The following is a 27,144-nucleotide window of genomic DNA, read 5'->3' as shown; positions in this document are numbered from 1 at the left end:
TTTTTTAACTAATGATTATCAAAGATTATAACTGTACAATATTGAGAGGTACAGAACAAAATACAATTATTAGAGGACAACTCCTCTATTGTGTTGGCCTCTGCCACACATCAACACAAATCAGCCACAAGTATAGCCACGTCCCCTCCCTCCTGAATCCTCCTCCCATCTCCCTCACCACTCCACCCCTCTAGGTTGTCACAGAACACTGGGTTGAGTTCCCTGTTTTACACAGCAGATTCTCACTTGCTATCTATTTTACAAGTCATTTTTTCCCCCTCAAGCATCTAAGATGACGGACTTCCAGGAGGTCCAGTGTTTAAGACTCTGCCTTCCAACGCAAGAGGTGCATGTCTGATCCCTGCTCAGAGAACTAAGATCCCACATGCCTTGGGGCCAAAAAACATGAAACAGAAGCAGTATTGTAACCGATTCAATAACGGGCATTTTCTAAAAGACGAGGGCCCGGTATCTAATCCTCTCTAAAATCCCACTCCAGCCCCCAAGCCCTCCACGGGGGCTGCCAAGAGATTTAGCAAAAAGACTCGAAAGCTGGCTTGATACATGTCAGTGGCATCAACCACCGATGAGAGGATGGCTATTTCCTGCTCACTGGCTCCACACACCTTGCCAGAGTCAGTCTTCTGAAAGCAAGCCTTAGCCTTCCTGACAGCTGCAATGAGGACTCAGGCAAAGAAGCTTCAAGGGCAGAGTCTGTCTGAACTTCAGGGCTGTTTCCCAGGAGAATGGAAACGAGGAATCCCAACTGATGATTCAGGTTGCAAGCAGGAGGGAGTCAGAACCACGTTCTTTTTCAGGCTGAATGAGGCAGCAGCCCTCACCTCTTTCTATGCACATATTTCATGCTGCCAGGTGTTGGGTCAGGTGCCCTCCTAAGCACCGCCCACTCTAAGAAGCATCATCTCATGCTGTTCCCATGGCAACAGAATGCATCCTGTTCTGCAGAGGAAGAAACTGAGGCTTGGGAAGGTTAAGGCACTGCTCCACGGTTCATGTCATCTAGTCGCTCAGTCATGTCTGACTCTTTGCAACCCTATGAACTGCTGTCAGCCAGACTCCTCTGTCCACGGGATTCTCCAGGCAAGACTACTGGAGTGGGTTGCAAGCTCCTTCTCCAGGAGATCTTCCCAACCCAGGAACTGAACCTGGGTCTCCCACATTGCAGGCAGATTCTTTACCATCTGAGCCACCAGGGAAGCCCCACAGTTAGATACATAGAAATATCAGGATTTAAACCTGTGTAATTCCCCAAATTAAAAGCATCACTTTCCCTTATTAACCCCTATGCATGACCTTCTTCAGTCACAAAACAATCTAATTTTGAGATCAAACCATCAATCCTAAAGGATATCAACTCTGAATATTCACTGGAAGGACTGATACTGAAGCTGAAACTCCAGTACTTTGGTTACCTGATGCAAAGAGCCGATTCACTGGAAAAGACCGTGATGCTGTGAAAGATTGGGGTCAAAAGGAGAAGAGGGTGACAGAGGATGAGAGGGTTACATAGCATCACCGATTCAACGTACATGAATTTGAGTAAACTCTAGGAGATTGTGGAGGATGGAAAAGCCTGGGGTGCTGCAGTCCATGGGGCTGCAAAGAGTGGGACATGACTTAGCGACTGAACAAAAACGCAACAATAGAGCATGTATCATGTGTCAGACTATAGACTACATAGTAAGCAGTTTACATGTAGGAACTCATTTCCCCTTCAGGAACCGTTTATGAAATAAGTACCACTGAATCCCCATTTTACAGATGAGGAAACTGAGGATCAGGGAGGAGAAGAAACTTACATGAGGTTGGTCAGTTTGTGGGTGGCAGAACTCCATGGAACTCCAGGCAGCCTGACTGTAGGGTCTGTCCTCAACCATTGGGCTGTGGAAGGGGCTTCCCTGCTGCAAGCTTCTAGGGTAGACCTGCCAGGGCGCCTGCTGTCTCCCAGAGACACATAAGCCCAGAGGCCAATGTATCACCTTTAAGCAGGACTGGAAGCTGGAGTGTGACTAAAAGAGTGTCAAGCTGCAGCTTCAACACTGGGAGCAAAGTACGGGGCTCGCTTCCCTTCAAGGACCTGCCCTCCTCTTCCAGCTAACACACAAACGTCCGCTCTGCAGACCTCACCGTGACCCAACCCAGCATCCACACAGCAGCTGCCCAGGGCTGCTGGGAGTTCAGTCATTACAAATCCACTCCAAAAACATCCACTGAGCAGGTCACAAATGAAGGGTTCTCAAAAGGTTAATGATATCTTGGTACACTGGATATCCTCGTTGTGTATCTACTTTACCTTCTCTCAACTTTATCTTTCTTCCTATTTGTAGAAGTCTTAACCCATTCTTAATTTAAGCTAGAAATAGAAATTACCTTTGTAAACAGTTCTATTAAAGTAAAATCAGTCAAGATACAGAAGAGTATTAAGTAAATAACAGTACAGGTAATACACAGCTGAGGTAAAAAAAAAAAAATAATTCCACAGGAGGGACGCAAATGGCTGAGTCTTGAGAAAGATTAGCATGAGGGAAAGAGCTTCTCAGTTACTCAGAAAGTATAACTCAGTCAGTTCAGTCTCTCAGTCGTGTCCGACTCTTCGCAACCCCATGGACTGCAGCACACCAGGCTTCCCTGTCCATCACCAACGCCCAGAGCTTGCTCAAACTCATGTTCATCAAGTTGGTGATGTCATCCAACCATCTCATCCTCTGTCACCCCCTTCTCCTCCTGCCTTCAATCTTTCCCAGCATCAGGGTCTTTTCCAATGAATCAGTTCTTCACATCAAGTGGCCCAAAGTATTGGAGCTTCAGCTTCAGCATCCAGTGAATATTCAGCACTGATTTCCTTTAGGATGGACTGGTTGGATCTCCTTGCAGTCCAAGGGACTCTCAAGAGTCTTTTCCAACACCACAGTTCAAAAGCATGAATTCTTCAGCACTCAGCTTTCTTTACGGTCCAACTCTCATATCCATATATGACTACTGGAAAAACCATAGCTTTGACTAGACAGACCTTTGTCAGCAAAGTAATGTCTCTGCTTTTTAAAATGCTGTCTAGGTTGATCATAGCTTTTCTTCCAAGGAGCAAGCATCTTTTAATTTCATGGCTGCAGTCACCATCTGCAGTGATTTTGGAGCCCAGAAAAATAAAGTCTGTCACTGTTTCCATTATTTCCCCCATCTATTTGCCATGAAGTGATGGGACCAGATGCCATGATCTTAGTTTTTTGAATGTTGAGTTTTAAGCCAGCTTTTTCACTCTCCTCTTTCACTTTCATCAAGAGGTTCTTTAGTTCTTCTTTGCTTTTTACCATAAAGGTGGTGTCATCTGCATATCTGAGGTTACTGATATTTCTCCCAGCAATCTTGATTCCAGCTTGTGCTTCATCCAGCCCAGCATTTCTCATGATGTACTCTGCATATAAGTTAAATAAGCAGGGTGACAATATACAGCCTTGACATATTCTTTTCCCGATTTGGAACCAGTCTGTTGTTCCATGTCCAGTTCTAATTGTTGCTTCCTGACCTGCATACAGATTTCTCGAGAGGTAGGTCAGGTGGTCTGGTATTTCCATCTCTTTAAGAATTTCCCACAGTTTGTTGTGATCCACACAGTCAAAGGCTTAGCTTATGAAATTGCCCAGCACATAAAACCAATAACCACAGCACATTTCGAAGCTCTCCCGCCTTCTGAGACAGCCCACGCTCTGTCTGTGGAGTGTACTTCTCTCTAAATAAACCGACTTCTTACCTATTACTCTGTGAATTCTTTCACAAGGAAGCAAGAACCTTAAATTCACTGGCAACCCAACGACAGACACTTTGTAAAGCAGCGGGACCCACACAAGCCACTACAAGAGTCACAGGGCCTGTCAGCACAGGGCCTCCAGTCTCCTGACAGCATTAATGAAGGGTTCACATGAAAAAGCACAGAACGACAACCACGATAAATGTCATGAAGGGGCACGTGGTAATTTGATGGGGGGGGGGTGTCCCTGGGGATCTTGGCACCTTAAAGAAAGATGAGTAGGAGGCAACTAAGCCAAATGGGGGGGGGGGGGAAGGGAGCATTTCAAGCAGAACAAGTGATGCCCACTTGTTCCTGGGGGCTGGAGTGGGTATGGAACTAACAGGAAACTGAAAGAATGCTCACGTGGCCGGAGAGTATAAATAACAGCATTGGTTATAGGAAGAATGAAGAGAGTGACTAACTTCATGGAACAGTGACCACCCGTCAGATATTCTAAGACCTTTAAGTGCCCTGAGCAATTTAACACATGCAGGGAATTGAACTCACGCAAGATGAAATGAGATGGGAGAGGTGGGCAGATTCTAGACCATACAACCTTGGGGGCCATATTCAGTTCAGTTCAGTGTGGTCGCTCAGTCGTGTCTGACTCTTTGCGACCCCACAGATCGCAGCACGCCAGGCCTCCCAGCCCATCACCAACTCCCAGAACTTACTCAAACTCATGTCCATTGGGTCGGTGATGCCATCCAACCATCTCATCCTCTGTCGTCCCCTTCTCCTATCTTCAATCTTTTCCAGTATCAGGGTCTTTTCTAGTGAGTCAGTTCTTTGCATCAGGTGGCCAAAGTATTGGAGTTTCAGCTTCAACATCAGTCCTTCCAATGAACACTCAGGACTTATCTCCTTTAGGATGGACTGGTTGGATCTCCTTGCCATATTACATTCCCACTATTCATCCTGAGAATGACAAAACCATTAAGCAGGACCAACATGGTCGTATTCGTGATTTAAAGCTGTGATTCCAGCGGTCAGATGGGGGCCGTACTCAAAAGGAGAAAGGGAGGCGGCAGCTTGGGGATCCCATGAGGGGGTGTTGAATGGAGACAGTGGTGATGTGGCTGAAAAGAAGGGGTATAGATTGGGGAGATACTTGGGAGTTAAAGTCAGCATAGCCAGGTGCCTCATTGGATTTGCGGGGGGGTAGGGAAGTGGAAGGATGACGGAAAACCTCAGAGATTTTGGCTTCTGTAACCAGGTAGATGATGGTTCTATGCACTAAGCTGGGAAACTCTGAAAGAACATGAGCTTGATTGAGGTCGTTTTGAATCTGAGGTGTTAATTCTTCTGCAACATGCAACATCTAAGTGGAAATATATACACAGCCACACAGATGCGGAGACCAGAGGGAAAACATGAGTTAAAGAAATAAATGACTGAGTCACTGTTGTAGAGGAATTGTTCTTGTTCAGTCACTCAGTTGTGTCGGACTCTTTGAAACCCCAGGGACGTCAGCACTCCAGGCTTCCCTGTCCTTTACCTTCTCTAAGAGTTTGCTCAAATTCATGTCCATGGAGTCAGTGATGCCATCCAACCACCTCGTCCTCTGTTGCTCCCTTCTCCTCCTGCCCTCAATCTTTCTCAGCATCAGGGTCTTGTCTAGTGAGCTGGATCTTCAGGGTCTTCTTCTAATGAGTTCTAAAGGAATAGGCACCAGTTATTCACGTACCACCTCTCAGCTCCAGATCCACAGCTTTGTGACACTGGACAGGACCCTGCAGACAGTTCCCAGCTGGTTTCACATTGGGCATGGCCAACAGAGAGCGCAAAAGTGATGCTGCCAGACCATTTGCGGTGATTGGAAGAGTGAGTGCAGAGTGGAAGGAAGGGATGTCCCTTTTTCTTCCAGGGGGCTGCTTTCCACATGCAGCAGTAGGTCAGCATGCATGGGGCCTGGCAGCCCTCATCTCAGTGGTCCTCGTGAACAAGCCGCAGGCAGCATCTCTGGCAAGTTTCTATGCCACCCGGTAGGATGCCTGTTCCTCTGAGGACCGGGCCAGGCCCTCGACAAAGAGATCTGAAACACAGCCTGGATGGAGACGGGGGCCGTCTTCTAGGTATTTCTGAGTCCTTTCCTTGTTCACTCACCCTCAACCCAAGCAGGAGCAGCTGTTTTACTGGAGTTGCTACTTCTGGACCTCCTAGAGACCTGACTCCTTTTCAGCTAAACCTTTTGACTAGATGACAGTTCTTTGCACTCCTGTTGTTGTTCAGTTGTTAAGTCGTGTCCAACTCTTTGCAACTCCATCAACTGCAGCATACCAGGTTTCTTTGTCCTTCACTGTCTCCCAGAGTTTGCTCAAATTCATGTCCATGGAGTCAGTGATGCCATCCAACCATCTCGTCCTCTGTGGCTCCCTTCTCCTCCTGCCTTCAATCTTTCCCAGCATCAAGGTCTTTTCCAATGAATCCGCTTTTTGCATCAAGTGGCCAAAGTACTGGAGCTTCAGCTTCAGCATCAGTCCATCTGGGTTGGTTTCCTTTAGAATTGACTAGTTTGATCTCCTTGCTGCCCAAGGGACTCTCAAGAGTCTTCTCCAACACCACAGTTCAAAAGCATCAATTTTTCACACTCAGCCTTCTTTATGTTCTAACTCTCAACTGTCCTTTGTACTACAATTTCCCTTTTTGACATTACTTTGGTCTCTTGACTGCACTCAGACTGTACATGACTGAACATAGAGGGGTTGACAAGATCACCTGGGGAGACAGTCCAGATGGTTAAGGAAGAAAGAGATCTGAGGGCTCTGACTTGAGGAATTCCAAGATTTACTGCAAGCAGGAGGAGGCTGATCGTGCAAAAAAAGATGGAGAAGGAAGAGCCAAGAAACATCATAAAGGACTTAAAAAGGGCAACCACCAAACCGCAGACAATATTAACAACACATATAACTGACAAAGAACATGTAAAGAACCACAAATCAACCCACATCTTGAATAAGATGTATAAACACACATCTCGTAGAAAAATTAACAAAGTTATAAACAGACACTTCACAAAAGTGGAATCAATATATGAAGAAACCTCAGCTGTGTTCATGAGGAAATGAAATTTATAAAAGCAAGACGCCATTTTATGATCATTCAACTGGCAAATATGAAAATGCCCATAACAACAAATAATGGCAAGGAAGTAAAAGTGTGCTGCCCTATAGGGTAGCCATGAGCCAGATGTGGATTCTGAGCACTTTAAATGTAGCTAACAACCAGTCCAAATTAAGACATGCTGTAAGTGTTAAATAGATACCTAATTTTAAAGACTCAGTATGAATAAAAGGATGTAAAATATCTAAATAATTTTGACATTGAAATTATGATATTTAGTTATATTTATTAAGTTCACCTAATTCTTTTTATGTTCATAATGTTATGAGAAGAAATCTTAAAATTACAAATGTGGCTTGCATGTGTGGACTTCATCATAATTGGTTAGATTTAATCTGATATCGAGCAAAGCAAGTAGCTATATATGGGTTACCAGAGTATAAATTAGGCAACCACTTTGGAAAACAATTTGCTATTATTTTACAAAGTTGAACAAAAGCCTGTTCCATGACCCAGCCATTCTCTTAATGGCATATATTCTAGAGAAGCTCCTGCATATGTACACCAAGTGCTAAGTTGTATCCAACTCTTTGCGATCCTAAGGACCACAGCTTGCCAGGATCCTCTGTCCATAGGATTCTCCAGGTGAGAATACTGGAGAGGGTTGCCATGCCCTCCTCCAGGGGATCTACCCAACCCAGGGACTGAACCCACATCTCTTATGTCTCCTGCATTGGCAGGGTTCTTTACCAGTCACTAGCACCACTTGGAAAGCCCCAAATGCACCAAGAGATATACACAAAATTGTTCATGGCAGCATTGTTCATAGTAGTCAAAAACCAGAAAGAGTACAAATGTTCACTGTCAGTAGGAAGGATAGAATTCATGGTACAGTCACATGATGGAACATTATGCTCTAATGAAAATGAACACAGTACAGCTATACCCAGCATAGATGAATCTTAGAAACTCAGTCTTGAGCAAGAACCGCAAAGTACACTAGAATACATAAAACGTGGTACCATTTTCATACATTTCACAAAGCAATAACATCTAACTGTATAGTTAGGAACGAGAAAGCGTAGGAAAGGGGATGGAGTCGGGAAAATGCACCCAGGGAGCTTCAAAAGAATAGGACAGGCTCTGTTCCCTCACTTGGATCATGAGTTTATGGGTGAGCTCATTTTCTCATTTCCAAGAAAGAAAAGACTTACAGTCATATGCTAGTTTAAGAATCAAATGATCACAGGGACCCTAGTCAGAGTTACTTTGCTAAAATGATACAGCCAAACATAGTGAGTGGAGGAATGAGTTATCACAAGAAAGTCACGACACCAAGTGAAGGTTATTTTGGTGGGAAGTATGGCTGTGAAAGTGAGGCATGTGGGGTGGGAGGCCGAAGGTGACATGGGTACCAGGGAGAGCTATTATTTTTAAAATGGAAATCATGCACAGATATGGCTTTCTTAGCGGCTCTAAGGTAAAGGATCTGGCTGCAGTGCGAGAAAGATGAGTTCAGTCCCTGGGCTGGGCAGATGCCAAGGAGAAGGAAATGGCTACCTAGTCCAGAATTCTTCTCTAGGAAATCCCATGGACAGAGGAGCCTGGTGGGCTAGAGTCCATCGGATGGCAAAGAGTAGGACATGACTGAACGACTAACGCTTTCACTTTCATGCACAAACACTGAGAAGACTTTGGCTTCTGGCTGACTCGTGTAAAGGTTCCTGCTAATAAGAACTAGAATAACTATACAAAATATATTTTTAAAAATCTATTTGAAAAAAAAAATCTATCTGAGGCATTCATAGAGCTATCAAAGGAGTGAGGAGATGCAAGTTGAGTATGAAAAAGGAGCCCAAAAAATGGGACCAGCACTGGGGTCACTCTTTCTCAAGAAGCATCTGCCACATTTGAAAGCAGCTTTCAGGAGGCTAAGAAGCCAAATAGGCTTGTGGGTCTGGAAGCCCTGACAGGCTTTAAGGATAGCACACATGCTAAAAATCAAACTCTACCAAGAAGGAAGAGGCCTGGTAAACCCTGCACGTCCCGTAAGGAAGCCCAAGGGCTTTGTTTCAGAAGTGAGTGTGAAATGGATGAGAACGGTCCTCACAGGACATTTCATCATCTCCATCTCCATGAAGATTGAGCTCTAAAGCAGTTCCTGGCACTCCAGCTTCAGTTTAGTTGCCCAGTCATGTCCAACTCTTTGCAACCCCATGGACTGCAGCACGCCAGGTTTCCCTGTCCATCACCAACTCCCAGAGCTTACTCAAACTCATGTCCATCGAGTCGGTGATGCCATCCAACCATCCCATCCTCTGTCATCCCCTTTTCCTCCTGCCTTCAATCTTTCCCAGCATCAGAGTCTTTTCCAAGGACTCAGTTCTTCAAATCAGGTGGCCAAAGTACTGGAGCTTCAGCTTCAGCATCAGTCCTTCCAATGAACATTCAGGACTGATTTTCTTTAGGAATGACTGGCTTGATCTTCTTGCAGTCCAAGGGACTTTCAAGAGTCTTCTCCAACACCACAGTTCAAAAGCATCAGTTCTTCGGCGCTCAACTTTCTTTATGATCCCACTCTCACATCCATATATGACTACTGTGGAAAAACCACAGCTTTGACTAAACAGACCTTTGCCGGCAAAGTAATGTCTCTGCTTTTTAAAATGCTGTCTAGGTTGGTCATTGCTTTTTTTCCAGGGAGCAAGCCTCTTTTAATTTCATGGCTGCAGTCACCATCTGCAGAGATTTTGGAGCCCAAGAAAATAAAGTTGCTCACTGTTTCCATTGTTTCCCCATCTATTTGCCATAAAGTGATAGGACCAGATGCCATGATCTTTGTTTTTTGAATGCTGAGTTTTAAGCCAGCTTTTTCACTCTCCTCTTTCACTTTCATCAAGAGCCTCTTTAGTTTCTCTTTGCTTTCTGCCATAAGGGTGGTGTCATCTGTATATCCAAGGTTATTGATATTTCTCCAGCAATCTTGATTCCAGCTTGTGCTTCATCCAGCCTGGCATTTCGCATCATGTACTCTGCAATAAGTTAAATAAGCAGGGTGACAATATACAGCCTTGACATACTCTTTTCCCAATTTTGAACCAGTCTGTAGTTCGATGTCCAGTTCTAACTGTTGCTTCTTGACCTGCATACAGATTTCTCACGACTCCAACTTAGCTGCCTCCAAAAAGCAGACAGAATACTTTTCTGAGGAAACACAACATCATCCCAAGCCTCACATTATCTCTCTACTGTTTCCTAAATACTGCCTAGTATGCAACAACAACAAAAAACGGAAATGAGAAAACAAGATGTCTAAACAGAAACAACTGGCAATAGAAATAGAAGGTTACCAAATCATAGAGTTACCAAATAGTCTTCTAAGTAAGCATGACTGATATGTATTGTTGTTCAGTCACCAAGTTGTGTCCAACTCTTCGTGACCCCATAAGTAATTAAAAAGCAGCTTTTGAGAATTTCAGCCAAGGTGAAAGTCATAAAAGAGAACCAAACAGTGATGATAGAACCGAAAGGTGCGACAATGAATATTAAGAACTTGAAAGTTACACTTCACAGCTGAGAGACCAACCAGAAGTGATTACAGAAGAAACAGGCTAGAAGAAATTATTCAGAATAAAAACAAAGAAAAACAAAAGAATTTTTAAAAGTACATAAATATCATCAGAGCCACATGGGCCATAGTGATAAGGTCTAATATCTGTGTGATTTGAGTTTGATAATGTGAGGAGAAAGAGAAAATGTCCGAAGTGATACTAGAAGACAAAATAAGAATCCTGCAAAATAACAGTACCATTCAAACACAGATACCAGAAGCAAAAGCCCCAGCACATAATGTCCAGAACACCAGACCTATGCACACTGTAATTAAATTTCTAATTTAATTTCTGATTTAGATTTTATATACAATTCTCAAAAGCAGCAAGACAAAACACAACAGCTGAAAAGGAGCAAAAAATATTACCAATGATTGTCTTTTAAAGCAGAAACAAAAACCACTATACAACTGAATCGTATATTCAAAATGCTGAAAGAAAGAGCTGCCAACATAGAATTTGAAATCCAGAAAAATAATCACTCAAAAGTTTGCATGCGTGCATGCTAAGTCGCTTCAGTCATGCCTGACTCTTTGCAATCCTATGAACCGTAACCTGCCAGGCTCCTCTGTCCACAGGATTCTCTAGGCCAGAATACTGGAGTGGGTCGCCATGCCCTCCTCCAGGGGATCTTCCTGACCCAGGGATCAAACCTACATCTCTTGCATCTCCTGCACTAGCAGGCAGGTACTTTACCACTACTGCCACGTGGGAAGCCCATAAAGTTTAAATAAAGACATTTTCAGACAAGTAGAAAGTGAGATTTGTCACCAGAAGGCATACACTAAAGAGAATGCTAAAGAAAATACCTCAGGCAAAATGAAGATAATTGCAATGTAAACTTCCAAGTGAAGGAAGAAATAATGAGTGAAATATGTGAGTAAATATAATCAATGATCTAAGATCCTATCTCAAAAATCTAGAAAAAGAACAGTAAATTAAACCAACAAGTACATGTATATGTGTTAGTCGCTCAGTCATGTCTGACTCTTTGCAACCCCATAGACTGTAGCCCACCAGGCCCCTCTGTCCATGGAATTCTCCAGGCAAGAATACTGGAGTGAGTTGCCACTTCCTTCTCCAGGGAATCTTCCTGACCCAGGGATCGAACCCAGGTCTCCTGCATTGCAGGCAGATTCTCTACCATCTGAGCCACAGGGAAGTCCAAAAAGTACATAGAAGAAAATTAAAAAGAGAACATAAATCAGTGAATCGTTAGCAAAATAATAAGAAAACCAAGGCTATTTTTAAATTAAAAAATTAAAAAAGAACTGAATGAACTCAATCAAGACCAACCAAAAAATAAATAAAAGAAAGAAAACACAAACCACCAAAATTAGAATTAAAAAAGAGATTATCACATCATAACATCACAGAGCCTACAAACACCAAAAAGATTAAGAGGATCTTATGAATATTGTGCCAATACATTTGAAACTTAGAAATAACAGTCCTACACAAACTCATACTGAGAACAGCAAGAAATGGTATGCTTCCAAATTCTTTTAATGAGGCCACTATAACCTTGGTAAAAAAAAAAAAAAAAACCTAGCAAAGACACTAAGGGAGTGGGGGAGGAAAGCACTGGGAGTTTGGGATTCGGAGATGCAAACTATTATGTGTAAGATGGGTAAACAGCAAGGTCCTACTATAGAGCACAGGGAACTATGATCAATATCCTATAATAAACCATAATGGAAAAGAATATGAAGATACACATACATAACTGAATCACTCTGCTGCACAGTAGAAATTCACACTGCCTTGTAAATCAACTATACTTCAATAACTTTTTTTAAATGACATTAAAAGTGTGCTCTTTTTTACTCTTCTCTACAAGGGTTTGTGGAGGGTTATTATTGCTATTATGTCTAACATTTGGAAGAATTCACCTATGAACACATCTAGATCTAGAAACTTTCCTTTACGAGAAAGCTTCTATTATAGGTTTGTTTCCTTAATAGACAGAAAATTATTCTAATATTTAAATTCTCCTTGTATTATTTTTGGTTAGGTTGTGTTTTTCATAGTAGTTATTTTATCCGAGTTCGAAACATGTGGGCATAATGCTCATAATAACTTCCCACAAAAAACTTACAAACAAAATATTAGCAAATCAAGTCTAATAATACACCACATCATGAGAGAGTAGGTTTTAGGCCAAGAATAACAGGTGGGTTTACTATTTTAAAATACTCTAAAATTTTGATTCTTCACCTAGTCAGAAAAAGGAGGGAATTCCCTGGTAGTCCAGTGGTTAGGACTCCAGGCTTCCATTGCTGGGGGCCCAGGTTTGATCCCTGATTGGGGTACCTGCTCCAGTATTCTTGCCTGGAAAATTCCATGGACAGAGGAACCTGGCAGGCTACAGTCCACGGGGCTGCAAAGAGTCGGACACGACTGAGCCCAGCGCATTGGGGAATGAACATTCCGCAAGCCGCGGGGCATGGCCAAAAAAAGAAAGAGGAGAAAATCCACATATGATCTCAACAAAGGGAGAAAAGGCTCAGTTACGCTGCAGTAACAAGCAGCCCCAAATTTCAGTGACTTCAAAAAGCTGAAGTTCCTGTCTCAATGATGCCATGTCCCAGGTCAGGTGAGTTGGTGACTGGTGTGGCCTCCGTCTCAAGTTGCACTCACTCTGGGAGCCAGGCTGAAGTAAGTTCCACCACCCAGAACATCATGCTTGCCCAGAGCTAGGGACATACGAAGTGACATCCAGTTCATCAATACTTTACCCAAGACGTGACTGACACACATCACCTCTGCTCACAGTGACCCAAGCGAGGCACATGGTACCACATAACTTCCAGGGGACAGGGAAGGGTAACTCTTTGTCTGCAAGGAAATAAAGAGGGATAGAATATGGGTGAACAGTGCTAAAGCCCCACATCCAAAGTACTGGGGCCTTTATATTCCTGACTTCACAGCTGGAGAGATGACCAGAGGCTAGAATCCTCAAAGAAAAAGGATACTCCGAGGAGGTCATAAAAACCAAGTGCTGAAAAGAGTCAGCTTCCAGAATCGGTAACAACATTGCTCTCCATCTTTTCCTTGGTTGGCTCTGGCTAAGAGAATGACCTCTGGCGAAGAAACCTGGTTTTCTCTTCTTGGGTCGTTCTGGTACCCTGAACTGTTTGTCCCATTACTGTTTGCAGGAGAATATCCCTTTAGGGCGTCAGTTCAGTTCAGTTCAGTTGCTCAGTCGTGTCCGACTCTTTGCAACCCCATCGACTGCAGCACGCCAGGCTTCCCTGTCCATCACTAACTCCTGGAGTCCACCCAAACCCATGTCCGTTGAGTCAGTGATGCCATCCAACCATCTCATCCTCTGTCATCCCCTTCTCCTCCTGCCCTCAATCTTTCCCAGCATCAGGGTCTTTTCAAATGAGTCAGCTCTTTGCATCAGGTGGCCAAAGTACTGGAGTTTCAGCTTCAATATCAGTCCTTCCAATGAACACCCAGGACTGATCTCCTTTAGGATGGACTGGTTGGATCTCCTTGCAGTCCAAGGGACTCTCAAGAGTCTTCTCCAACACCACAGTTCAAAAGCATCAATTCTTCAGTGTGCAGCTTTCTTTATAGTCCAACTCTCACATCCATACATGACCACTGGGAAAACCATAGCCTTAACTAGATGGACCTTTGTTAGCAAAATAATGTCTCTGCTTTCTAATATGATGTCTAGGTTGGTCATAACTTTCCTTCCAAGAATAAGTGTCTTTTAATTTCATGGCTGCAATCACCATCTACAGTGATTTCAGAGCCCAGAAAAATAAAGTCAGCCACTGTGTCCACTGTTTCCCCATCTATTTGCCATGAAGTGATGGGATCGGATGCCATGATCTTAGTTTTCCTAATGTTGAGCTTTAAGCCAACTTTTTCACTCTCCTCTTTCATTTTCATCCAGAGGCTCTTTAGTTCTTCACTTTCTGCCATAAGGGTGGTGTCATCTGCATATCTGAGATTATTGGTATTTCTCCCAGCAATCTTGATTCCAGCTTGTGCTTCCTCCAGTCCAGCATTTCTCAAGATGTACTCTGTATATAAGTTAAATAAGTAGGGTGACAATATACAGCTTTGACGTACTCCTTTTCCTATTTGGAACCAGTCTGTTGTTCCAAGTCCAGTTCTAACTACTGCTTCCTGACCTGCATACAGATTTCTCAAGAGGCAAGTCAGGTGATCTGGTATTCCCATTTCTTTAGGAATTTTCCACAGTTTATTGTGATCCACACAATCAAAGTCTTTGGCATAATCATTAAAGCAGAAATAGATGTTTTTCTGGAACTCTCTTGCTTTTTCAATGATCAAGACCCTCACTGTTCCCTGTAGGACAGTTTCTCTGTCTCTGTCTGCAATTGCTCAGAGTCAGATTTTAGACAACTGACTATTGCTAAGAATATTTTGTTCCTTCCAATTCTCTCAGGAAAATGCCTTAGCTCAGTGCTAGCTTAGGCTGTTTGATCCTCCTAAAATACTGATCCTTTTTCTCTCAAGGCATTCAAATGCTTCTCTCAAGACTCAACTCAAATCCATCCTGTCACCATCTTAACACCCTATTCACTCCAGGTCATATCCTGAGAGCCATCTCCACTCAACCCATCCTTTTATGTCCCATAAAGCAGGAAGTTTGTCTCACCCAGAAAGCAGTAGGGGAAAACTCTGCATTCTGACTCAAAGGGAAGAAAAATGATAGACCAAATCACCTTATACAAGAATCTGATATCCATTGATCACTACAGGTTGCCATTTTTTAGAAATTTCATGGGAGTTCTTTGAAATTGAGAATTATAGTCCCAGAGCAAACTTTACAGACAGTTCTCTGCCCAAGAAAGTGTCAAGGTTGAAATTAAGGGACAAGAATAGAAAGAGCTTTCTAGACTCCAATTCAAGTCAGTTTTCCAAACCAACTTCATTAATAATAGGTCTGGAATTTACCCATTTGTTTCCCAATAGCTTCTGGACCCAGAAGAATGTAAGAAATTGGCCCCCAGTAAGTGCTTACTCTCATCTCTCAATCAACAAAGAGTGGCCAAGGGCCTTCACTGGCCCCTTTCGAGGCCTTGCAAACGCAAAGGTAAAAAGGAAAGAATTGCTGCTCTTTAGGAAGTCTAGGGCAGAAGTCAACATGCAACCAAACAAGCAACGAAATATGATAAGCCAAAGACTTCCAAACCATATTTCACGGAACACAAAAATAACAGGCACTGGTGTAGATGCTTCTGTTTGTATTTACTTGCCTGCCCCAGGACCCACTTCCCTTCTTCGGTTGATACTCCAATATCCATTGAGAATAGTCTTCATAAATCTTAATCCAAAAGAAGATGTGGTACATATAAACAATGGAGTATTACTCAGTCATTAAAAAGAATGAAATAATGCTATTTGCAGCAACGTGGATGGAACTAGAGAGTGTCATACTGAGTGAAGTAAGTCAGCCAGAGAAGGAAAAATATCGTATGACCTACCTTACATGTGGAATCTAAAAGGAAATGATAGAAATGAATATACTTACAAAACAGAGAGAGATTCACAGACTCAGAGAATGAACTTATGGTGGCTGGGGTTGGGGGGAAGGATGGGGGGAAAGGATAGTTAGAGAGTTTGGGAAGGACATGCAGACATGGTATATTTAAAATGGATATCCAACAAGGATCTACTGGTAGCAGGGAACTCTGCTCAATATTATGCAGCAGCCTGGATTGGGGCGGGGGGGGGGCGGATTTGAGGGACAATGGATACATAAATATGTATGGCTGAGTCCTTTTGCTGTCCACTTGAAATCATCACAACATTGTTAATTGGCTATAATCTAATACAAAAGAAAGAATTTTTTTTTTTTAGTCTTCTTAATCCAAATGTCTCAAAGGGAACCAGTGCCACCCCCTGAATGCAAGGGTGGATCCAGCTCAACCAGTTAGAGCGTCCCTGTTCACAGTCTTGACCCAGGACCTCATCAGAATCCATCAGAACTAACCCTGGGGTGTTTTCTGCAATGATGGTGAAAAAGATACTCCCTTTCCTGGACTTGGAGCTGTCAGGCTCTGAGCTTGGGGGTGGAAAGGGTCCCCCCCACCATGGGGAGAAAGCCCACTTGGAGCCTCACAGAGGAGAGAACTCAAGAAGGAAGATTTCTGATGATATTATTCAGGAACCTGGTCCAGCCATAACTGATGAGATTTTCACCTCCGTTCATTTATTCACTCATCCATCCATTAAAAGCGTATTGGGCATCTATTATGTGCCAGATGCTCTTCTGAGCCTCGGGAACACAACCGCGAGTCAATCACACCACATCCCAACTTTAAGGAGATTTTAACCCCTTGTTGTGGTGGCTGTTGTCGTATCTGACTCTTTGCAACTCTTTATAACTTCTTAGGAGACAAATGCATGAAAAAAGGATGCCCATATTAACAGCATCACTCGAGTTGCTACATGAAGGTGCCACTGAAAGGAGGAAGGGGAACAGTAAGGAGGTGATTGTTATAACCTAAGCAAGAGAGGTGACCCTGGCTTGGACCAGAATAGTAGCAATGAGAGGGAACCAGAGCCAATTAACTGCTTTCAAAGGAACTCATGCTGCTTTTCGGTCACTTGTAGCTGATGGAGGCTGGCATGCCCTATTCCATCTGCTTTCAGATTCCATCCACATTAAATACACTCACTTTATGCGCCACCAAGAAGGAAGAAATGCTGCCAGTTAGCCGATGGTATGATTCTTTCACATCCCTTGAAAGAGCTCCTTTAGACCTTTTATGTATGTTAGTAGGAACAACTATGAACAACAGATGCAAATAATAAAACTATATCACAAGTACCACCATGATCAGCAGTCATCATAAAGCACATTCCAATTTCAGAAATACTAAAACATGGGGAAATGTGTGCCTTAGAGTCAACGAAATCCAATAGTATGTACACATTTGTCTGATTTTATAGAGATGATTGAAACGTGGTTTATCCTTATGAAATCCACACTTACTTTCTAGGAGGGCTGAAAGGTATAAATGCATCCTATAGTTCCCTTCTACTTAACCTCTCAGATTGATTTATGGCCATTTTCTTAATCCTCCATGTACAAAGGAATCAAAATGAATTTTTAAATGAGGCATAGATCTTCAAATGTAATTTTCACACCTTAGACTCCCGGGTTAGACACACACATGCCTGGTACACATAAGGACACCAAGCCCAAAAGCCCACGTCCCTTACATGGCATCTCTCCACATTACGAGAGCAAAGCTCACTCAAAGCCATTCTGAGGTTTCTCAGAATATTTTTCACTTCCACCTTTTGCACAAGCCATAACTGGTATTAATACAAGGATGGAAAGCAATGTATAACGTAAGTGAGCTTGCTCCAGTGCTGTAAGACTGAAGACAAAGTTGGAAGTGAATCCCACAGCACTAGAGATCTCAGTCACTTTGTGAATCACAAAGACAAGGACACCCCGGGTTTAAAAGACTGTCTCAGTGAAGCATGATTGCAGCTCCAGGGAGTGATTTTTTTAATTGCCTTCATCATCTGAACATGCACAGAGAAAAACAACTTTTGTCGTATATGTATTTAAACAAAGAAGATATTTTCATGTTCTAGGCTGCATGCAAAGTTACCTGGCCCAATAATTATACAGAAACAACATTTCCTTTTAAATGTCCCTTTAACTCCTGAAAATCTAAAATGAGAATACCCAGAGCTGGTTACAAGGTTATAAAATCAATACCTTCAAACGCAGGTGCAGGCCATAAGTTGATACAACATTGATTTTTTAAAAACCCTTTGGAAATACAATTTAAGAACATGTTTCTGAAATCCTAGAAAGTATTCAATTCTTTTGATCTAATAATCTCACTCCTTGCATCTAATTTTAAGGAAGTCGCTTAAAAAAAGAGAAATGCTTTATGTAGAAAATTTTCAATCAACTTACTTATAAAGGTGAAAAACAGACAACAGCCTACACGTCTAACAAGAAAAGATTTATGTAAATTAGGACAATTCCATCAGATAGAGTATTACAGCCCATTAAAATATTAACTTTGAAGACATTATAACAACATAAACTACTTAAAATGTGATGCCAAGAGAAAAAGCAGAAATCATATTATTGTGACAAGTGTACCCTTATGTAAAAACGTCTAGACAGAGATAAGAACAGTAAAGAAAAAAAAAAAAAACCTAAAAACAATTTTGCCACAAATCTAGAAAGGGAGATGATTTTGCTTTCATTCCCAGAATGTGTATTATGATATGACTGCTCAACAAAATGTTTTTTGAAGATGGTAGCTGATTACTGTAAATGATCAAGTGCATTCAAGGTGTATTGCTGCTATCTTCCTATAGACATTTGCATAAAGAGACCCCCATCATATTGTGATCCAGGTGCTAGTCTCATTCTGCATCGGCCCTACATATCCGTGAGAGATGAATTTCCCTGTAAGCCTCCAGAGGCGGCACAGTGAACAATGTCAGGTACAGACTCTGGAGTAAACAGGCCTGGGGGTGAGTCCATTCCCACACAGGCCACGGGACCCTAGGGAGTTTTCCGGAGGGCTGTGTAACCCCTCTAGTAAAATGCAGGTGCTGAGACCTCCCTGGCTGAGCTGTGATAATGATTCCTAATTAGGTATGAAAAGCAGTCCACACAATGCATCACTAAGCTAGAGTTGTTACTATTACCTGGATACAAGACGGTTACGGTACAATGATGCAACGGCACATTTCCAGTTAGAGTTTAGCTTTAAATTACTTACAAACCAGGTTTGTTCTGGTTGAGGAGGTGTCTGCATCTTCAACCACCCAACAACTCTGGTTTGGGAGAGCATGTTCTTTGGCTGGACCACGTCACTGCCCTGTTTAAAATTCTTACATGACCACAGGTGCCCAGAAGGTCAATTCCAAACACAGGGCCACTGGGTCCTTTAAAGTCAGCCCAGCACTCGTGCCTGAGGCTTCCCTCCTCACACGCCACGCTGCAGGCATACTAAAGTTGCTACGATCTCCCCAGCGAGCCAGGTTTACTCTTTACCATCTGCCTTTGCATATTCTGTTCCATTCCTCTGAAATACCCTTCCTCTCTCTAGCAACCTCTCCTTCCTGGGAACTCCTACCATTTCTGCAAGGCTTAGTCTAAGAAGTCCTCTCTGACCCCTCTTCCCTGGCCCAGGGTTAGGGTCCCTCTTGCAGGATACCAAAGTCCCTTGAGCTCCTTGTATCATCCTGGCTATCTATCTGCCCTGCAAGCTCCCTGAGGGTTAGAACCTTGCCTCCACCTTCCTCGTAGTCCTGTTGCCCAGCACAGGGGTGAGTGCAGAAAAGATGATCACTAAGTGCCTATGAAATAAATGAATCAATTGGCGGCAAATAACAGCGTGTTACTTGCACAGGTGTTGAGAAATAGACTGGCAAAACCAAGCAAGTTAATGTTTCACTGAACTTGAAACTGGCAAAATGACAGGCCTAACCTTGGGCTTTAACCAGTTGACCTTGAGCCTGACCACTTTTGGAATGAGGAACAGCAGGAAAATCAAAAGGTGGCTCTGCTAGATGTAACTATTTTGCCAATAAATATTTTAAAGCAAAGTTTCCGGGATAAAGAAAAACGACAGTTGTCAACATAAGGGAGGCAAGTTTCCTCTGTAAATAAAAGAGAAAGACATGAAGAAAATTATCTGAATTACCTTTGACCCAGGCTAGTACCATGAACCTCTAAAATCAGGAGTGATAAAAGTATGTGCTATTCTCTGGAAAGGAGTCCATGGCCTTTATCCAAGTATCCTGCTATGGGCTAAACTGTGTCCCCACCAAACTTCAGATGCTGAAGCTCCAGCCTTCAATATGACTATATTTGGAGAGGACTTCTAAGGAGATAATTAACAGTCAGTGATGTTGTAAGGGTGGGGCCCTAAGCCTGTGGGATTGGCGTTCTTATAAGTGCAGGAAGAGCAACCAGAGATCTCTGTCTCCCGAGCGCACAGAGGAAGGCCATGTGAGGACCCAAGGAGGAGGCTGTCTACCAGCCAGGAAAAGAGCCCTCGCCGGAAACCCACCCTGAAGGCACCCTGGTCTTGGACTTCCAGCCTCCAAAACAGTGAGAAAATAAATTTCTGTTGTTTAAGCCACCAGCAGCAGCAGATTCTAATGTTTAAGCATCTGGGGTATCTTGTTATATTAATAGCAGCCTGAGCAGACCAGTACTGGTCCCTTCCCCAAAATAGACTGGAAACTTTCACTTGTTGAAAAGAGAAAGGTTTTGACCCAAGTCATCCTCTCCATCTGTCAATGAGTTTGTATCTTCTCACAGGGTCTGAGCAGCTCTGAATGTAACCTCACAGGACAAAAAGGCTCCCAGAAGAACAGGGCTACTCCACATCCACCCCAAGCAGGATGTTCCTAGCAGAGCACACATTTATATACCGTGTCGAGATCACTTTGCCTTCCATAGAGCAGTGCAGGGTTATTGTGAGCTTGGTTGGGGAGAGTTCAGCTACACGGTGTCCGAATGCTTCCTGGAACACAGGAGAGCCTCCCCCACCCACGTGTCTACCTGTTCTCTGTCCACTCCTGGCTCCCCACCTACCTGTGCTCCAGAATAACAAACAGGGAGAGATCAATCCTCCTTGGGTCCCCAAATCCTACACTGGCCCCACTTACAGCCCTTAGCACCACGGATGGTCTTCAGTGCCACCAGACTGGGAAGTCCTGTAAGAAAGGGGCAGATGGGCCTGACTCAATTACACTGACCGAACTCAGATATTCTTCTCAGAGGAACTGTGGGGTGAGCATTTGACTCCCATCCACAATCTCAGACTTCCCAGGCAGCACCGTGGTAAAAAAATCCATCTGCCAATGCAGGAGATGCAAGAGAAGTGGGTTCGATTCCTGGGTCAGGAAGATCCCCTGGAGGAGGGCATAGCAACCCACTCCAGTATTCTTGCCTGGAATATTCCACGGACAGAGGAGCCTGGCAGGCTACAGTCCATAGGGTTGCAAAGAGTCGGACACAACTGAGCATGCATGCATGCACAACCTTGGAAGATCTAGAGACCATGACCAGTGCCCCAAAGCCTACTGTCTCCCGGGCAAGAGTCCAGCCTCCAAGCCAGCTGTGACACATCCCTTCACCTGTAAAATGGGACAACAAAGGTACCCACCTCCTAGAGCTGCCGTGAGACCTGAGTGAGGACGTATAAAGCCTAGAACAGTGTCTGGTACATGAAATGTGCTCAGGAGTCCTGGCTCTTACGGAGGGCACCTGAGGCTGGAGAAACCGGTGCAATAGGAAACGGAGCTTTCACAGGCAGAGTTACCAGATCAACAGCACTACGCGCAGAGCTCGGTACTGATTCTATTTACAAGGCACTTCTCACGTGCATTACAGTGGTTAAGCTTCAAACAGTCCCCTAAGGTAGAGGGCGGTTATCATAAGTCTCATCTCCTAGATGAAGAAAGGAAGGTTTCAGAGAGGTTAAGGAAGCTGCCCCACAGACACACAGCGCTGGGAAAGGGGTTCTGCTGGTCCAAACACCAGGCTCTACCGACCTGAGCCGCAGGAACCCAGGTCTGGAGTTTCGACGAGGCTGGACCGCCTACAACACTCCTTCACCTAGGAGGCGGCCAACAGCGGGACGCTTTCCGCCCGGCCTCAAGAGTTTAACCGGGAAAAGTTTCCCCAGGCTGTCCTGGGCGAATGAGGAGGGCGGCATGACACCTGCCCGTGCACCAGACCAAATGCATAGTACACACACGCGCGCGCGCTCACACACGCGCGCACACACACACGCCGCCTCCTGCAGCCGCCGTCTTCTGAAGGGGGACCTCGGCTTCCCCGGAGCCCGAGTAACATCCGGACTCGCCCCCATAGTCCACTCGTCCCTGCTGCCTCCCCAAGTGAAGCCTCGGCGCTCTCCTTTCCCTAGGAATCCGCGCCCGGCCCGCGCTGGGCGCCGTCTCCCGGGCCCCCCTAAGGGGCGCCGACAGAGAGGAGTTGTTGCCTCGGAGGAAAGCCCCGCGCTCGGCACGGGTCGGGCGCCAGCCCGCGCTCAGCCGAGGGTAACGGGGGAAGGAGGGCTGCCCGACCGAAGCCCTCTTACCTTCCTCATTCTCGTCAAACACCGGGGGCTTGTGGGAGTGGTTCCCGCCCATATTCCGCCGCGGCGGCTGCCGCTGCTACATGCCCGGCCGCCGGGATGCGGGGCGCGCCGCGCGGGGTGCGGATGAGCCGCGAGCGTCCAGTCCCGGCTGCCGCCGCGCGCCGAGCCGGAGGGGGCAGAGCGCCGCGCAGGGGCGGGAACCGCGCCCCCTCCTCCGGGGCGTCCCCCCGCCCCGGGCGGCGCTCTCCCCGCGTTCGCGCCGCGCCCGGGCCACGCTAGCTAGTCCTCCGGGCCGGGTTCCAGGCGCCCGCACCCACCCGGGAACGAGGGAGCTCCCAGTGCCGGGCCAAACGGAGCCGCGCTTCTCGCTGGAGACCGGAGCTGGCGCGGGAAGAGGAGGAGGAGCAGGAGGGGAAGGCGGCGATGGGCGCGGGCTGCGCAGAGGGGGCGCGCGAGCGCAGCCCCGAGGGCGGCCTGGAGGAGGGGGCGCGGCGGGCGCTGCGGGCGAACGGCTCTGGGAGGAGTCGACGCGGGCACCCGAGCTGAGCGCCGGGTCCGCCCGGAGGAGTCGGGCGCTCACCTCCCGGCGTTAAGCAAGTCGTGAGCCATCTAGTGTGCGCCCGGCCCCAACCAAACGCTTTAGAAGCGCAATCCTCTGTCACCTCCAAAAACCACTGTCGCCCATTTTAGAGTCGGGTAGTCTGAGGTTTAGGGGTAAAGGAGCTCTTCGGTTAGTCGGCGCTGGCTGCGGAGGGAGCCGCTCGGACGCCCCTTTGACCTTATTTGCCCACTTGAGCAGAGTCCCGGGCAGTTCTGCCGCAGACGCGTTTCCTCTTGGTGTTTTCTAAATGTTTAATGAGTGAACGTAGTCTGGACCCTCTCGGACTGTTTCTCCCCTGCATTCTACCGGGCAAACTGAGTCCCAAAGGGGGCGGAGTTTGCCCCCAAATCATTCTCCCTAGGACTGGCTGAGCGTGGGCCTCGGGAGTCCCCTGAAACTGAACTAAAGCCGGTTAGCAAAGGGGACGGGGGTGCGATGCGTGCGCCTCAAGGCTCTCCTGGGGCGAGCGCGGACTCGCAGAGGGACCCGCAGGTCCCCCGCGCGGTGCAGTCCGGCCCGCCCGGCGCGCCAGGCAGCCAGGATCGTCGGCCACATCGTGCCATCTACTGGGCGTCTTCAGCCACCGACCGCGCTTCGTATTAATAGAAACCAGCCGTTCTTTACTTCCCCATCCTTTCTCCCAACCCCCAAGTTTTGCCTCTGTTTCTCTGTCTCTCTCTCTGGGAGACGAGGGGGAGAAGAAGACTATGGATGGGTGGGATGGTTCTCTAACATCAGAAGAAACCTCCCGGAGACGATGGGAGGTGGGTGAGCCCTGGGAGCCGGCCCCATCCAGCCAAAGTTTCAGGACTGGCCCAAACCACTAGGCCTCATGGGTCAGACAAGCCTCATTTACAGACCTGCTTCCACCACTTACAGTCTCTGTGCGTTCCACCTTCGAGTTCTCATCCGTGAAATGGGGAGGTTGGTATTAACTCCCCAGCATTGCTATGAGGATTCTATCACATCATATTTATAAAAGTGGGTAACAGGGCCCAGGCACATAACAATGATGAATAAATATTTCTTGCTTTTCATTCTGCTGATGGAGAAGGCAATGGTAACCCACTCCAGTACTCTTGCCTGGAAAATCCCACGGACGGAGGAGCCTCGTAGGCTGCAGTCCATAGGATCGCTGAGCGACCTCACTTCCACTTTTCACTTTCATGCATTGGAGAAGGAAATGGCAACCCACTCCAGTGTTCTTGCCTGGAGAATCCCAGGGACGGTGGAACCTGGTGGGCTGCCATCTATGGGGTCACACAGAGTCGGACACGAGTGGAGCGACTTAGCAGCAGCAGCAGCAGCATTTTGCTGACAAGCATTGGCTGAGTGACCAGGCTATAGCGAGCAATATAATGAACCAAGATAAAGCAGGTACAGCCAGCCCCCAGATCAAGGCAGGAGGACGGGTGGTGACAGGCATGAGCCCTGGATCCTGTTCCTCCCAGATTTCACCCCACTTTGACACTCTCTAGCAGGCTAACTTGGATAAATTACTTAACCTCTGCTGGCCTCAGTTTGTTCACCCATAAAATGGGTATGATAATAACAGTATTTTCACCCTTCCTAGGGTTGTTATGCAGAATAAATGATGTCGCTATCTGGAACACAATAAATACAACACAGGTGTTAGTTACTATCCTCCATAAGGAGCTATGGTGTAAATTGCACTCTGGTCTCACAGTTCTTCCTTCTCTCCCTGTCCTTGAGTGGCTCACTGGCTGGGATGAGGGGCCATTTCTTACTTTCTGACCACTGACATGGAGCGTGCCACTGAACTTAGTTTGGCCACTGGTCTCTGGGAGAAAGTGATGGTGTACGGATTCTGAGTGACAGCCTAAGATGTCACGTGTTTCAGCTCTCTTGTCCTTTTGCCATCCACCATGAGACGAGCGGGCCTTGGGTAGCCTCTGAACCCCAAGGGGCGCACTGAACCCCACATGTGTCCTGAAGCAGAGCTACTGTTGGGTCCTGCCCCGGGGCCACGGGTGTGAGGTGTGGTTTGCATCAAAGCCATAGCAGCAGAGTCCAGAACCACGGTCACCTCCAAAGCTGACTGAGCCCCTTAGTAGCCATTGCCAAAAGCCCCCCTGATCAGCACCAGCAGGCTTTTTCACCCAATATTAGGTGAAAATGCCCACCTCCGTGGTCACCCTATAGCACCCTAACCAGTCACCTAATGCCAACTTTTCAGCAGGGATTTTCTTTGTCCCAAGGCTATTAAAATTGCCTGCTAACCCAGAAAAGCTATCAACTCTCCGTGGTCTGTCAGGAGGCCGACCCTCTGCGCTCACAGTGCCCACTTTATCTCTGCTCTTTGTTCTTAATAAACTCGCTCCCTTCTAAAATGCTCTGTCTGGAAATTCTTTTCCAACCCATGTTGACTGCTTCAACAGCTACAAGCTCACAAGCAAGAAAAATAAGTGCTCTTGTAAACCACTGAGATTGGGGGGAAGCATTGTTCCAAAGAATTATCATGGAAAAAGCTGATGAATACGGATATTCAATTAACAGTCATGCATGCAAAGGCTATAACTGCAAACTGTGTGGTGTGGAAGGAAGCCTAGGAGGCTGTGGGAACACAGGAAGCAGCTGTCCCAGTTCTGAGAGTCTGGGCAGGTGCAGGGTCCTGCGGAAAGAAGTCATGAGCACTTGTTCGAGAAGGGGACGACAGAGAACGAGATGTTTGGATGGCATCACCGACTCCATGGGCATGAGTTTGAGCAAGCTCCAGGAGTTGGTGATGAACAGGGATGCCTGGCGTACTGCAATTCATAGGGTCACAAAGAATCAGATACCACTGAGCGACTGAACTGACTGAACTTCCTCCTTTGTGGAACAAGCGTTTTCTGAACACTTACTGTGGGCCAGGTCCTGGGGTGGGTGCTGAAGACAGACCCTGTGATGAGTAACACAGGATCTGTGAAGTTGAAGTTTAGAAGGCTGGTGCAGGACAAGGGCAACACCCACAGGGAGGCCCCTCAACAGTCATCGAGTCCAAGTTTGTGCTGCTCGCCACGAGACAGGCCGATAAATCAGGAGACAATTTGTTGGGGAAAGGAGTAGGGACTTTATTTGGAAAGCCAGCAGACCAAGATGATAGTGGACTGTTGTCTAAAAAGAACCTTCATCTTTCCCAAGTTACAATTCAGGCTTCTCTTTTACTAAAAGGGGAAAGGGTGTGGTTGGTTGTTCCAAAGTGCCTGGTGTCAGAATCCATTGTTCTTGCAGTTACGAACTAGGTCAGGCCACAGTCTTTCTGTAAACCTCCAACATGGCAAATGTTAGTCCTCGTTCTGCAACTTTTTATCTCTGTATAAACAGAAAAGTGTTATACCTCGAAAGTTCAGGGCCTTGAGAAGAGGCTATCTTGTATATCTCATGCTAGAGGCAATATTATTAAATATATTTTTTTGCCTACGGCGGTGTGGCATATGAGATCTTAGTTCCCTGACCAGGGATTGAACCCGCACTCCCTGCAGTGCAGGCATAGATTCTTAACCACAGGGAAGTCTCAACATTCTTAACTGATAGCAAAAGCAATAGAACACAAAAGTTAAAGTAAAGGAAACATATCCAAAATGGAGTCAGATTTGCTCTTCCTTATCCACATTCAAAGAAGCCAACTGGAAGGAGATGGCGTGTGAGCTGAGACCAGAAGGACAAGAAGGAATCAGCCACATGGGAGGGAAAGGGGGTGGCTGGGCAAAGTACTGAAGCCTAGTAAGGAGGGTTTCAGCTGTTCCAGGAGATTGGAGCAGTGTCGGAGCACAGGGGTGTTCAGGATGACATCTGTGACGCATCGTGTGGAGCGCTTTCTGGGTGCCAGCCCCATGCCAGCCGTTTGCAGGAATCGTGGCCCTCCAAGCAACCTCTTCCCTGGATCCTCTCCCATTTATAGATATTATTCCAGGCCTGTCACTTCCAGTGCTTTTCATGGATCACCCTTTTTAGTCCTCACAGCAA

The 27,144-nt window shown here is 45.8% G+C and overlaps 1 protein-coding gene across 4 annotated transcripts in view; it reads right to left on the bottom strand.

The window, feature by feature from the left end:
* The window catches only part of STK32B (serine/threonine kinase 32B), a 372,649-nt gene extending 349,885 nt beyond the window's left edge, over nucleotides 1-22,764 (bottom strand). For 2 of the 4 annotated variants that reach the window (XM_065914648.1, XM_065914649.1), the window contains exon 1: nucleotides 22,575-22,764. In XM_065914648.1, coding sequence (XP_065770720.1) covers nucleotides 22,575-22,626 — 52 coding nt within the window. In that variant the 5' untranslated portion in view covers nucleotides 22,627-22,764. Of the gene's footprint in view, nucleotides 1-4,482; nucleotides 4,600-22,023; nucleotides 22,045-22,574 lie in introns of those variants that run through there. The other 2 variants (XM_065914650.1, XM_065914646.1) reach the window with 2 other exon arrangements.
* Between the last annotated feature and the right edge of the window lie 4,380 nt (nucleotides 22,765-27,144).

Source organism: Muntiacus reevesi, chromosome 22 (assembly GCF_963930625.1).
Source record: "Muntiacus reevesi chromosome 22, mMunRee1.1, whole genome shotgun sequence".
Classification (NCBI taxonomy): Eukaryota; Metazoa; Chordata; class Mammalia; order Artiodactyla; family Cervidae; genus Muntiacus; species Muntiacus reevesi.
Note: the sequence above shows the minus strand (reverse complement) of the source record. Positions and strands in the feature narration are given on the sequence as shown.